General features: G+C 41.7%; 3 protein-coding genes across 3 annotated transcripts; all 3 read left to right on the top strand.

Annotated features, from left to right (window-relative positions):
- The first annotated feature begins 548 nt into the window (after window positions 1-548).
- aldoca (aldolase C, fructose-bisphosphate, a) lies at window positions 549-3,262 on the top strand. The gene is made up of 9 exons (XM_028419139.1): window positions 549-580; window positions 1,359-1,496; window positions 1,592-1,803; window positions 1,898-1,952; window positions 2,036-2,196; window positions 2,278-2,361; window positions 2,429-2,603; window positions 2,686-2,885; window positions 2,964-3,262. Exons 2-9 carry the CDS (start codon window positions 1,385-1,387, stop codon window positions 3,054-3,056), a joined length of 1,092 nt encoding a protein of 363 aa, XP_028274940.1. The 5' UTR covers window positions 549-580; window positions 1,359-1,384; the 3' UTR covers window positions 3,057-3,262.
- Window positions 3,263-4,859: 1,597 nt separating this feature from the next.
- srsf1a (serine and arginine rich splicing factor 1a) lies at window positions 4,860-8,177 on the top strand. Its single transcript, XM_028419447.1, has 4 exons — window positions 4,860-5,286; window positions 5,844-6,022; window positions 7,133-7,305; window positions 7,494-8,177. Exons 1-4 carry the CDS (start codon window positions 5,099-5,101, stop codon window positions 7,689-7,691), a joined length of 738 nt encoding a protein of 245 aa, XP_028275248.1. The 5' UTR covers window positions 4,860-5,098; the 3' UTR covers window positions 7,692-8,177.
- Window positions 8,178-9,478: 1,301 nt separating this feature from the next.
- Window positions 9,479-13,253, top strand: dynll2a (dynein, light chain, LC8-type 2a). Its single transcript, XM_028419449.1, has 3 exons — window positions 9,479-9,611; window positions 10,105-10,257; window positions 11,640-13,253. Exons 2-3 carry the CDS (start codon window positions 10,126-10,128, stop codon window positions 11,775-11,777), a joined length of 270 nt encoding a protein of 89 aa, XP_028275250.1. The 5' UTR covers window positions 9,479-9,611; window positions 10,105-10,125; the 3' UTR covers window positions 11,778-13,253.
- The last annotated feature ends 221 nt before the right edge of the window (window positions 13,254-13,474 follow it).

Genomic DNA, 13,474 nt, shown 5'->3' with positions numbered 1-13,474 from the left:
TGAGTGGAACCTGGAAATGATTTCTATTTCTGATCATATTCTTTACAGTTTAAAGCTCACAGGAGGAGCCAAGGAGTGCGTGAATTGCTCTGAGACTGAAATCCCCCTGTGAATATTTAAAGGGTGAGGGCCCAATCGTCAGGAGACTTGGAACTTTCCTTCGGGCACATTTTTACTAATTAGAATAAAAATAGCACGCCACAGGCTGTGGTGGTTTAACGCTTAAATTAGGTTGCTATAGGGGGTCGAGGGTTCTCAGAAAATTTAATGTTTTTAGCCAACTAACAAAAATAGTTACTGTATGATGTAATAAGTAGATAAATTCTATTATTGCAAAGTAGGAGTACATTTAAAAATTGCTCCATCAGAGTGGAAATGACAATATTTTAATAGAACAGTGAATCATCAAGATTTCTTTTTTCTGCGTAATATGGGGCAAAGGTGGGTGTAGAGGCTCCGCCCAGAGGCGGTGGCCTGTTAGGTGTGACACACTTGAGCGGGATACAAACTAGAGCCGATGAAGCCGCTCCATCAGAGTCCACCACATCTGTGGAGGAGAAACATTTGATTTCTCTTTCAGGTAAGAACTTTTTTTTAAATTGATGCACAGTTTCTAAACAGAAGATTCTTTTAAACTGGATTATAAGTGATTGTTTTGTTTTTATATGCAGCAATCTCTAACTTCATATTTTAAATTTTAAGATTTGTTCATGGTTTAAACTATAGAAAGAGTAAATCAATTGATTCACTGTTGCTACTGGGAAAAATAGCATTGACATCTAATTTTGAATCAATGCCCGACAAAGGTAAGAGTGGATTTTCTCTTGTATCTGTTAAGTGGGATTTGGTAAATGGGATGGCTTTAATGTTGACTTTTAAAGTGACCTCTGCAACTATAATTGACTAAATTTAATAAACTAACAGCAGAAACAGAGAAATGGAATCACACAGTCCCTCATGATTATTATATGACATTATTGTCAGCTCTAACTGCAAACAAAGCTTCAGATTTATTCTGCTCAATTATGGATCCTGTAAAATTAACAATGACTAAAATATATATTACTAAATATAAAGCAATCAAATAAACTTGTACCTCTGCATAATTATCCTGATCATAAGAATGAGAAACAACAAGGTCATTTCATTGTGAAATATTATGTTTTTATATCGAGAAGTTTCAGATAACAGTGTCAAACGGTGACATGTTTTTAGACCTGCATCGTTACAAGGTGACAGTCAAACATTAATGAAGACAGAGAGAGGAGAGAAAAGTGTGTAGAGCTGTTTGCTGTCTTAACAAGCATCTTTAAGCTCCTAATGAGTGAATAATCATGAGGTCATGTCTTCATCCAAAGGCCGTTGGGAGAATCAGTCACTCAGGATGACGCACCAGTTCCCGACGCTCTCTGAGGCTCAGAAGAGGGAGCTGCATGAGACTGCTCTACGCATAGTGTCTCCAGGGAAGGGCATCCTGGCTGCAGATGAGTCTGTGGGTCTGTATGGCATTCACTATATGGGGGAAAAAAAACATGCTTTCTGTCACCACCATCCAAAGAACAGATAATAACAGCTCCCATGTCAACTGCAGGCAGCATGGCTAAGCGGCTGGCCCAGGTGGGAGTGGAGAACACAGAAGAGAACCGCAGGCAGTTTCGTCAGATCCTCTTCAGCGCAGACGAGCGCATCAACACCTGCATCGGAGGGGTCATCTTCTTCCACGAGACGCTGTACCAGCACTCGGATAATGGCGTGCCCTTTGTCAAAATGATCAGGGAAAGGGGCATCCTGATCGGCATCAAGGTGAGGATCTAGGTTTTGTGCACTGCTTTATAATCCTGAACTAATTATTGGTTCTCTCTGCACATAAGAACTTATACCTGTATTGTTTCTTCAGGTTGATAAAGGTGTTGTTCCTCTGGCAGGAACCTGTGGAGAAACAACCACACAGGGTCAGACAAATTCACGCCTGTTAGATAATAGGAGCCATTTCACTGGTCTCATCCACATTACAGCTGTACGTCTGTCTCCACAGGTCTGGACGGGCTGTCTGAACGCTGTGCACAGTATAAAAAGGATGGCGCCGCCTTTGCAAAGTGGCGCTGTGTGCTCAAAATCAGTGACGTCAACCCCTCTAAGCTTGCAATTACAGAAAATGCAAATGTTATTGCACGTTACTCGAGTATCTGCCAGCAGGTTGGGACTTCTAAAAACACACATATATTGTTGGGATGTGATTCATCTGCTCTGTCTGATGATGTTTCCTTTCTCTGCCAGCATGGCATCGTGCCTGTCATAGAGCCGGAGATTTTGCCTGATGGCGATCACGACCTGAAACGGTGCCAGTTCGTCACTGAGAAGGTGGGTTTCTGTTTCCATACATGCAACATCGGCACACACAGAAGATGTTGAGACTGCTGTGTTGCAGGTCCTGGCTGCTGTGTACAAGGCCATGTCCAACCACCACGTGTACCTGGAAGGCACCCTTCTCAAGCCCAACATGGTCACTCCTGGACACAGCTGCCCGACCAAGTATAGCCCAGAGGAGGTTGCTATGGCAACCCTCACTGCCATGCGCCGCACAGTCCCCCCAGCGGTCCCAGGTGAGTCAAAAATGCTCTGCCTGAATGATTTTCAACTGCAGCAAGAGAAGAGAGTGATGTTCTATTTTCTCCTCACCCACAGGAATAGCTTTTCTCTCAGGTGGTCAGAGCGAGGAGGAGGCATCTGTCCACCTCAATGCCATCAACAACTGCCCTCTGGCTAAACCCTGGGTCCTGACCTTCTCCTTCGGCAGGGCTCTGCAGGCGTCTGCTCTCAGAGCTTGGAGAGGACACAAAGAGAACGAGAAAACCGCCACTGAGCAGTTCATCAAGAGGGCAGAGGTACTTTGAAATACTCACTCACTGACTCTGTGTTTACAGTCTTTTTTTCCGCCTGCTCACTCTCTGTCCTGCCCACAGGTGAATAGTCTGGCCTGTCAGGGCAAGTACACTGGCGGTGATAACTACGGCAATGGCAGCCAGCGCGTCTACGGCTCCTGCCATGCATACTGAACAGTAGAGGAAGCCTTGCACTGTTTTGTTCCATACCATAAATAAGAGAGATGTAGATACCTGTAGGTTATTTCAGAATATTTACACACAACGTGGTGAAAACAAGCGTGTTTTCTTCCCTTGACGAATGAGGACAATCAGAACATGGCCTTGTGTATTTCTAAAGCATGTGGTGAATAAAAGGTGCTTGATTTACTTGTGTTATGAATGTGACAAAAACTTTAAAAATCCTCCAGTTAGTGTCATATTACTGGCCTGCCATGTGCTGCTGCTGCAGAGCAATGACATCAGTTTATGTCGATGCATAGATAAATAGCTAAATAGTTAGGTGATAGGTGATGTGGAACGTATGGCAAAGTTTGTGTGAAGCTTCTGTGTGTGTGTGTAAGTCTGCATTGTATCTGAACTGTATGGTTTTGTTATTTAATAAGGAATAAACATGCACAGATAATAGAAATATTGCATGACAATTAGCTTCAAGCTAATTTGCACTTTCAGTCCCCGAATATAATGAGCAGAACAGCTAAAAAACTACATGTGTAATCAATAGTATTATCTGTATAATAGTCTGTAGTTCAATTGCAACCCTTCAAGAAATAAAGTTGTGAAAAATCTGCTTTAGACAGTTTTCTTTATGAATCATAATCATCATACATATGCAATAAAATAACTACGGACAAGCTTGCACTACATGACATTTAAGCATCAGAGGAATGCAGTTTCAGTCCAGTGGTTAATAAACAAAACACTGGTTGGTTCTAAAGTGACAGGGGCCAATCACATGTATCTGATTTACTCTTCAAACAGTATAAAGTGGCCTACCATACACCAATGCCCCAGGCCAGCTTTAAATTTCTATTAAGACAATTAGAATGATGCTCAACACCAATATGAAGTCCACTTAGTCTCATAGTGCAGGACCACCAGACTCAGGAACTCTTTCTTCCCCTTGGCCATCAGACTCCTTACCGCTGACAGGAGTCTGTAACAATGGACTGTACCCTGCACATACACACTGACTGTTTAAACACTGACATGTAACACACATACACACCGCCTGTTTACATGCTGACAGGTTTACATGCAGTAACAGTAACTGCAAAAGTGTTTATTTATTTCTTTATGCACCTTAATATCCAATCCAACAACTTCATATGTACAATTGTTTACCTTCTGACAGTTTTTGCACTATGATTCATTCTCTGCTCAATTTGCACAACAGCTGATGTAACGCACATGCACATTTATGCACATATGTGTATAGCTTCATTTACTTCCATAGTTTATATTTTGTCTACTTATTTGCATCTTTTTGCTCTTGAAATTGTTCTTTTGCAAATGATTCTATATTTTCAGGGAAAACCAGTTTCTATACTGTGCATATGACAATAAACGCTTTGAATCTTGAATCTCTCTTTGAATAGCACACAGTCTTATTGTCCAAAACATTTCTCTCTGGGTAAGTTTAAATGCAACATTTAATTTTTTTTTCATTTTATTGATTTTTGAGGATGTATTTTCCTCCACACTTTCCACCAATATAAACAATACGTATGTTACAATAGCAAAAAACGTTGCTGTATTATGTGTCCTGTAAAAAAGTCTCGGCACAAATGTTAGTATGTGAATAATGTGACGCAACTACTCCCCATCACCGTGACGACCAGCCTAACAAAATGACAAAACACTAACACAACATATGGCTCCTACACACTTCTAACTAAGAAAATAATTGATTATTGTCACACACCTGCTCTTTTTTTGGAGGACTACTTCGCGCGGCGGATGTGTCAGGACTGGCCGCAGTGTTTCCGGTATTCATGAATGCCCCGCAGAGGAGCGCGGTTCCTGAAGAAAGCAGGGGCAGCGTCGAGAGTATTGTCTAACCGGTGACTTATCCTGCACGTTGGAGCGTAAAACGGCGCGCGTTTACTCGACCTCTCATTTTCTTCTCTTGAAGTTTTCAAGGTGCTCGGAGTGCACTCTCTGTGTGACTATCTCAGACCGATTTCAAACAACGAGCAACGTTACAGTTAGCAGCCATGTCTGGTGTAGTGCGAGGCCCCGCTGGGAACAACGACTGCCGAATTTATGTTGGAAACCTCCCTCCAGATATTCGCACGAAAGATGTTGAAGATGTGTTCTACAAATACGGTACCATTCGAGATATCGACCTGAAGAACCGGAGAGGGGGGCCTCCTTTCGCTTTTATTGAATTCGAAGACCCTAGGTAAGATGCTAACAGTTAGCCTGGTAGGCCTGAAGCAACCCCCATTGTGTTGCTAACCGTCTCGTGTGCTAACGCATTGCTCAGGTCTACGACTACTTTTTGGACTAACTATTGCACGTTGTACTCGTAACGAAACTTGTTTTGTGTTGTCCTGTTTGACTTGAAACAAACATATTTGCCAAATAAAAAGTAATTATTGTGCATTATTGCATCCAAACAGAATGATTATATGCTGTAAATTTCATGGCGTTGTTAATGTTGTACATACAGACACCGTGTGCTTCGTTTCGGTTTTGTGGACGTGTGAAACCAGCGCACTTAACCCATTACGCTTGTATATGATTTCATTTTGGCAGCAGCTCATAAAGCTGTATGATAATTTATCAACATTGTACACAGGGGGAGCACGGCTGCATGGCGGATTATCAGGCGGTAAGGGATAACGCTAGCTGCTAACATGGCTGACGTTGTCCCTGGCTGCATGTTTCTGTCTGCATGTGTATGTAACCCCGTGTCCTCTACATGCTCATGTGTAAACTGTGTTTTATTATTAACAGGGACGCTGATGATGCCGTCTATGGACGTGATGGTTATGACTACGACGGCTACAGGCTGCGCGTGGAGTTTCCTCGGAGCGGCAGGGGCTCCAGAGGCGGTTATGGGGGGATCGGGGGTGCACCGAGAAGCAGATACGGACCACCATCCAGACGCTCCGAGTACAGGGTCGTTGTGTCTGGTAAGCTAGTCAGTTACTTATATTTATGGCGCGCTTTTTTCCACTTGCCTATTTTGCTTACACAACATCCAGCGTGTAATATTTACTTACTTAATTAACTTAACATCCCACAAACGTGTCTTAACTTTAAGAGCTTGTTACATGTTAAGCCAAAAATAACTGAGCATCTGTGTGTGTTTGGATTTGTTCAGTGAATCCCCTGGATAAAGAAGTTTTGATGCCCACACAGAAATAACCAAAGCTAAAAGAGAGTTTCAAGTGATAGTATTTATAATTAATGGCAATTTATTCAACACTCATTGCCTTTACTGGTTTTCTCACTTCTCAAACTCATGCAACTGCACAGGCCAGAAGTGCCAATGCAAAGTTCTGCAGTGTTTTCCAGAGCCCTTCTAGTCATTTTAATGTTGTCTAAAGGAACATTACAACAAATGATTATACATATAGAGATTATATAGATATTTGACAAATGGGATAACACAGACCCACTGTCTACAGGGAGTTATTGTGCCCTTTATTGTTTGCTGTTCCATTGTTAGTCAGGGATAATCAGAATCAGAAATACTTTATTGATCCCAGTGGGAAATTGCTTGCATTCCAGGTGCTCCATGTATACTCAAAAACAGGTTACAAATATAAATAAGGTAAAATGGTTAGAATAGAATAAAAATAAAAACCTAATAATTCTAAATGATAATAAACATTTAAGTTATATCCTGGCAAGTCAAAAACTGGTAGTCATATAATACAACCTATACGGTGTGCAGTAAAATCAGTGTCTACATTAAATCCAATGTGGCTATAATTAACAAGATAGTGTGTTAGGTCAGATTGTCTGATCCAGAGGAAGGAGTTATACAGTTTGAGGGCCACAGGAAGGAATGACCTCCTGTGGCGCTCAGTGGTGCATTTAGGAGGGATCAGTCTGGCACTGAAAGTACTCCTGCACCTCAGCAGCATAGCCTGTAGTGTCCTACAAAACTTCTGCAAAACTGCAAAACTTCTTGTGCATTTTTAACTTAAGTCGTTGCTTGTGAGGCTTATTGTTACACAAGTTGATGTGTCTACACATAAACACATGCTAAAAAAAAACACCCTGCTGTTTTTCAGGGCTCCCTCAGAGTGGCAGCTGGCAGGACCTGAAGGACCACATGCGCGAGGCTGGCGACGTGTGCTACGCTGATGTTTACAGAGACGGCACTGGAGTTGTAGAGTTTGTGCGCAAAGAGGACATGACCTATGCCGTTCGAAAGCTGGACAACACCAAATTCCGCTCGCATGAGGTATGTGTACTGATTTGATTATTGCATCATGGATTATCATGGATAATGTTGCTTTGCTGTGTCGGAGGTGAGTATTTCAGAAAACATGTTTTCAGATAACACCCGGCCCTTTTAAAGTCCATCTATGGCAATTCTACCACAGGCGGGAATGTTGCCTTTTCAATGTCAAGTTCTTTTGTGTCTGCCAGGGAGAGACTGCTTACATTCGTGTGAAATTAGATGGTCCCCGCAGCCCAAGTTACGGAAGATCACGCTCTCGCAGCCGTGGCAGCCGGAGCAGAAGCAGGAGTCGCAGCGCCAGCCGCAGTCGCAGCAATTCCCGTGGCCGTGGCAGAGGATCGCCCCGCTACTCGCCTCGTCACAGCCGCTCTCGCTCCCGTTCCTAAGCCTTTCTACCGCCGATGTTTTGCCCTTTTGATGTACCCTCCTGTTTTTACCTCTTATGAGTTTCTCCAGATGTCAGCTATTGATTTTTAATTTTTGCGTTTCTTGTCCCGATGTCCTTGTGGATGATCTTGGTATGTAGATGTATCCCCTAACCCATGTCCCCTCTTTCAGCCTCTAGCCTCTTCCCCCACCAACTTCTTTGTCCTTCCGTTCTCTGCCCTTCTTTCTGTCCTCAATTTTTGCAACAGTAGAAATTGTGCCGTGTTGAACTTCAAAAATGTTGAGTCGTTATGAGTGGCACTCAATGTTTTTGCAAGTGTTGAAGATTGTTTGTTTGTTTTTTTTCTTTATTTTTTTAATAGCCTCTCTCATTGGATGTGTGGGGTGGGTTTTTGGGGATGGGTAGCCCAATACTTAACTGTATTTTACCCTTGTGTCTTCCTTTAGACATCTGAAGAGAAGGATTAAAGTGATTTGGAATAAAACCATTGTGGAGAACATTTCATTTGTATGGTCAGGATAGGACATCTAGGAGCAATGAGGTCAAGGCAATGGTACGCTTCATATTCCATAAAATTGAACGTTTTGATCGGTTGCCATATCATGCATGTCATTTAACAAAGCCATATGTGCTGTACTCTGTTATATTATGATATATATACAGTTTTTAACATGCTACTCTGGCCTGTGACAGAATAAGCAGTCCTAGATCAAGTGTTGTGATGTAAGTGTAACATCTTGGCTGTCAAATGTAAAAACTTTTTTTTTTGTCCCCCCCCCCCCTCCAAGCGTCCCCGCGACCCTTTTTTTTAACTGAAATGTCCTCATTGGTTTAAAATGCTTTAACTTCAGGGATAGTCTTTGTGCTCAGTGGCTTTTTTTCTTTTACTTGATCTGACATGGAAAAAAATTAGGCCCAAAATTTTGACATATTATTCTAACGGTCTGCCTCTGATTTTCTTCCTGGTATTTCAAGGTTTTGATTGGAGGAGTGGCTCAGTGGATCCCAATCCTTGGAGCTGGATGAGTGGATCGATTAGGGAAGGGATAGGCAAGGATGGATGCTCGGAACGGGATCAGTTTTCCAGGATTCAAATGAGTTGATGTCAGAACTAATTAACACAGGAGTCCCAGAGCAACTTTTTCCCTCAATTAGGCTCGTCAAGTTTTTCTCAGTCATTATGGCTTTATTTTACAAGAAAACCAAACTGAGGACCAGGAAGTTGGATCAAAGGATGGAGTCGTAGATGCCTGGTATGAAGGAATTAAAAATTGGGGAGGTTGGGAACGGGTTTCTTTTTGGGTGTAGTTTGTAATGTTTTGTTTTGCTTAATCTTTTTTTCTCCTTAGCATTTTCAATAAAACACTTTCAAACAAAAGTCATTTTAGTTTGTTTTTATTTGTAACATAAACTCAATTTAATGATCATAAATACATTCAAAAGCAAAAATGAATGAAGCCAGCAGTGTAGTCGCAGCAGATCCCATTTCATGGCTCAGTGTTCAAAGCTTCACTGTCTCAGCTGTGACGGTGACTGATGAAAAAACCTTTTTACGCTCGGCCCAGCTCGGCCTTCCTGCCTACCTACGGCCAAGGTCTCGTTTCCTCTTAGCCCACAGTCGGTTGGTGTGTACTGCGAATGATGCATTGTGGGATGAAATAAGATGCCGGCAGACTGGAGCTGGAGAAAAACGCTTGCAACACACCGGGAGGCTGCGGCGCAGCCAATGGCAGAGTGCAGCATGCAGCAGAGGGGCGGGGAGCGTTTTTTTTCGGGAGCACAGCAGAGCGACAACCTACCTACATGCTTATTGTGTAAATCTTTAAAAAGCAATTAGCCGCAGCAGCATCTAAACCTAACCCTCTGTGGCTGGGTGAAAGATATTATTTGGGAGATTTTCAGGCGGCTCGAGAAAAAGGTGAGATGCAGATTTATTGTTTTAAATCTGGAAAAGATTGACTTATTTTTCCTGCCTCGAGTTTGTGATGGTGATGTTTTTACTGTACGTCTTAATGTATTTCGACTGGTTAGCTGTGAAGACTTGTATTGACCTGACTAACATTACAGCACACAGATCCATTAGGGTACTTTGGCTCTCCTGGTGCAGGAGCTGCTTTTATCCTAAAGTGATTTTGCCAAGTAATTTAACTCCACCTGTATCAAGTTTCGCAGCCAATCTATGCAACGCTCAAGTCATCGTTTAGTCAAGAATGCAGCCAGAAATACAGAAGCACAAGTTCTGAGTGCAGATCAGTGTAAATGATTGATAACAGTGTGTTTAAACGGTCTGTTCTCTGTGCGATGGTCCGGCTGGCCTAAACCATCTTCATCACCAGCACCACCACCACCACGTGCGATGTTCGTTTTCAGTGCGCTGCGTCTGACTGAACGTGCGCCCTTCTCTCTTTCAGGCATCATCATCATCCTCAACCATGACTGACAGGAAAGCTGTGATCAAGAACGCAGACATGTCCGAAGACATGCAGCAGGACGCCGTGGACTGTGCCACCCAGGCCATGGAGAAGTACAACATAGAGAAAGACATCGCAGCCTACATCAAGAAGGTGAGACAGACCAGAGCTGCAGGCACAAGAGGATGGATCCTCATGAAGCCTTCAAACACACATGATCTGCAAATTTACTCAGATCTATTTTTAGTGGCGATAACCAGATCCAAGGTTTCTTTTATTTCTTTTCCCTCAAGGCAACTTGTGTACAACTGCCACCAAAGAGAAAGGCACATTTTTATGCACTCTGATTTCCCAAACTTAAACTGTGCAGCTCATTTGTAAGCCTGTCAAAAAATCCAATTTAATGCACCAAATGAAAAAGATAAACAGCATCGAACACACAATAAAAGGCTTTTTATAAGAAGGAAATGAATTGACGGGTGACCAAAAGGAACCAGGGCCTATGGAGCTCAGGGGTTTAAAACGTCTAAGTGTGATATAGAAAGGGCTGAAACAAAACAAAAAAGTTACACATTTGATACAGAATTTTATTGTATTAAGTGCCCTTCTGATGATGAAGTGATGACATGCACAGCAAGCTACTTTCCGGTCGTCGCCACTATGATTTCACACACTGAAGGACCAGCAGCAGCAGAGTCATAGAAATTCTCTGACAGCAGTCAGATCTCCAAGATCTCCACTCATGCTCGGAACTGACTAACCAGCATCCATTAGCAGAATACTCACATTTTGTGGGTGAATTCAGCTTCACTATTATATTTACCAAAACTTAAACAGTTGTAAATTATTACTGTAGCTGTTTCATAAAGGACTATATTTAGTGAACCCTCTGGTGTGACTTGCTTTCCTCACATGGTATTTTTTGCAGCATATTTCCATTAGAGGCTTTAAATACTCATCCACACTTGCCTGCAATATATTCTGTTGAAACCTCTGATTATTAATAGATGAGCGGATGGATCTCCTTTGATCAATACAGTTTTATCTTAATTAAATATTGCTCAGAAAGTGCTTAAATCTAAGTTTGCAGTACTGGTAATCAGCCTATAAATCAGCTGCTATTGGTATGTTTTCAACAGCTGAATGTAAAACCTCTGCTTTCCCCCTGAGGACAGTTAGCCCATTGATTAGGTGATACATCTTTAATGATATATTATATCTAATTATACCTATATTGCACCTTTATGTTTGGTCTCACTTCAAGAACTTCCCCCATAAGAGCTCTTCCAGATCCTGACAAGAATGCTAGGCTTTGTATTAGGGATATATGGATTAATTTGTCAGCCACAGGGCCTGGTGGATTTGACACGGCAACACCAATCTGTAGCTGTTACTATAAAGTTACACATCCTTATGTTGGCCCCAAGTTCCTGCAGTTGAAAAACACCTCTTACCTTATCTACCACAGCCATGAAACTGCATTTGAACCACTGGTTTTGGATGTTGATCGGCATCTCTTTGACTTTTTTTTCCAGGAGTTTGACAAGAAGTATAACCCTACCTGGCACTGCATCGTCGGGAGGAACTTTGGCAGCTACGTCACCCACGAGACAAAGCACTTCATCTACTTCTACTTGGGCCAAGTGGCAATCTTGCTCTTTAAGTCTGGCTGAGACGTTTCTGATGGGTATTGAGGAGATCTTCTCCCTGAACCTGAATCGGAAATGCAGTGGTGGCTGATGTCTCCCATACACTAATAACGACATACCATAACAATGCAAAACCGGCCGTGCGCTATTTGCATGGACTATACACTATTTAATATGTATGTTACAGTAAGTTTACTTTTTGATAGTTGCCATTTGGAATGCAACTGAAGTAGTTTTTGTTGATGCTGTTAAATCTAGGTTGGTAAAAGATTTCAATGTGGCCCTTGATTGTATAATAAAGAGGAAAGCTGTAGAATGTAGTGGTGCATCTGCTTTCCTTTGAGTTTCATTGCCAGACCCTGTGATGAGACTTGGTTTAGATGGTTAGTTAACAATTCATTATTTAAACATGCAATCATGAAAAGAAAAAGTTAAAAAAAAAAGTATCAGGCTCCTTTCTAATGATGAGTTCTGATTAGTTTACGTTGCCTGAAATCAAACCCTTTATTGTTTTTCATTTAATATATATAGAATCTTACATTTTAGCAGCCGTGTTCAGAAGAGATGTCAACACAACAGTCAACACACTTGACATTTTGGAACCAACACAAGCCAGTGCAAGCGTTTTCTGGGATGTTTGTCAGCGCTTAAATTTTCACTGTGAAGGACGATAAAGCAAGTAAGACTCACAAACACTGACCTTAACCTGTAATAACTAATTTATAACAAACCTCCCAACTCACACACTTTCAGATTTCAGTTGTGTGTTTGTGCATGTTTAGGAGATAACCACGTTTTAAAGCTCTTCTTGGAGCCGAACAATGAGTTTTACTTTAGTTTTGAGTGTGCAGACATTGGACCGAGCTGAAGTGTGTCTTGTCCCAGTAATTGCTATAAAGCAGCATTAAGAAGGTGTTTTAGACTCCACCCAGGCTTCCATCGCCCCCTGTGTCAGCTGGTTGTGTCGTCTCATGTGGCTTGTGATTCTTAACCCGACAACCTTTAGATGTGCATTGCCAGTGTACTGCCGGACATGTGGAAGCATTTGGAGTTTCTGCTTCTTGAAGCGAGCAAGCAGGTTTATCTTGTTTTATCACAGATTATAATTTTGTAATGTCGATATAATTAGTTTTTAGGTGGCAATGCACGTTGTTTGGATTAAATGTGTTATTTTGGAGGACGGATTGGACACCATCCTGCTGTGCATAAAGACTGAATGTTTATCAGTTCTCTCCCATATGTCAGCTATGGATGAAATGTGTATCTCTCAAGTGTTAGCTTGGATTCAATTTTTTTTTTAAATTTCGAGGGACGTCTTCCTAACTATTGTCAATGTAAACTGATTTAGTATTGTTTTCCTTTGGCATGTATTTTGCTGTGTATACGTAGAAGCCGTTCCAATGCTGTTAAATTTGCACAAAACGTGTGCCTGTCATTGCTCTCAACTGTAACTGGCTTGAGTACAATTGCACTTCATTAGAATTATCCAGTAGGTTGCTACAGAACCAAAATCGTATAAACTCAATTAAATAAAAATTAATTGTTGACTTATTACAATGTGTACATTTGATTTTGTCATTGCTCATTAGGATCAACTGGTGGAATTATTGATTGATTTAATATCCATTTATTAAAGCTGCAGGTGCATGCAGAATGTCTCCAGCTTATTGTGTGTGAGAAACTAAAGTCCATAGCAACAAGTGTGTGAGACCTTCACTAGA

This window comes from Parambassis ranga, chromosome 13 (genome assembly GCF_900634625.1).
Source record: "Parambassis ranga chromosome 13, fParRan2.1, whole genome shotgun sequence".
NCBI lineage: Eukaryota > Metazoa > Chordata > Actinopteri > Ambassidae > Parambassis > Parambassis ranga.
This window is presented reverse-complemented; position numbering and strand designations above follow the sequence as displayed.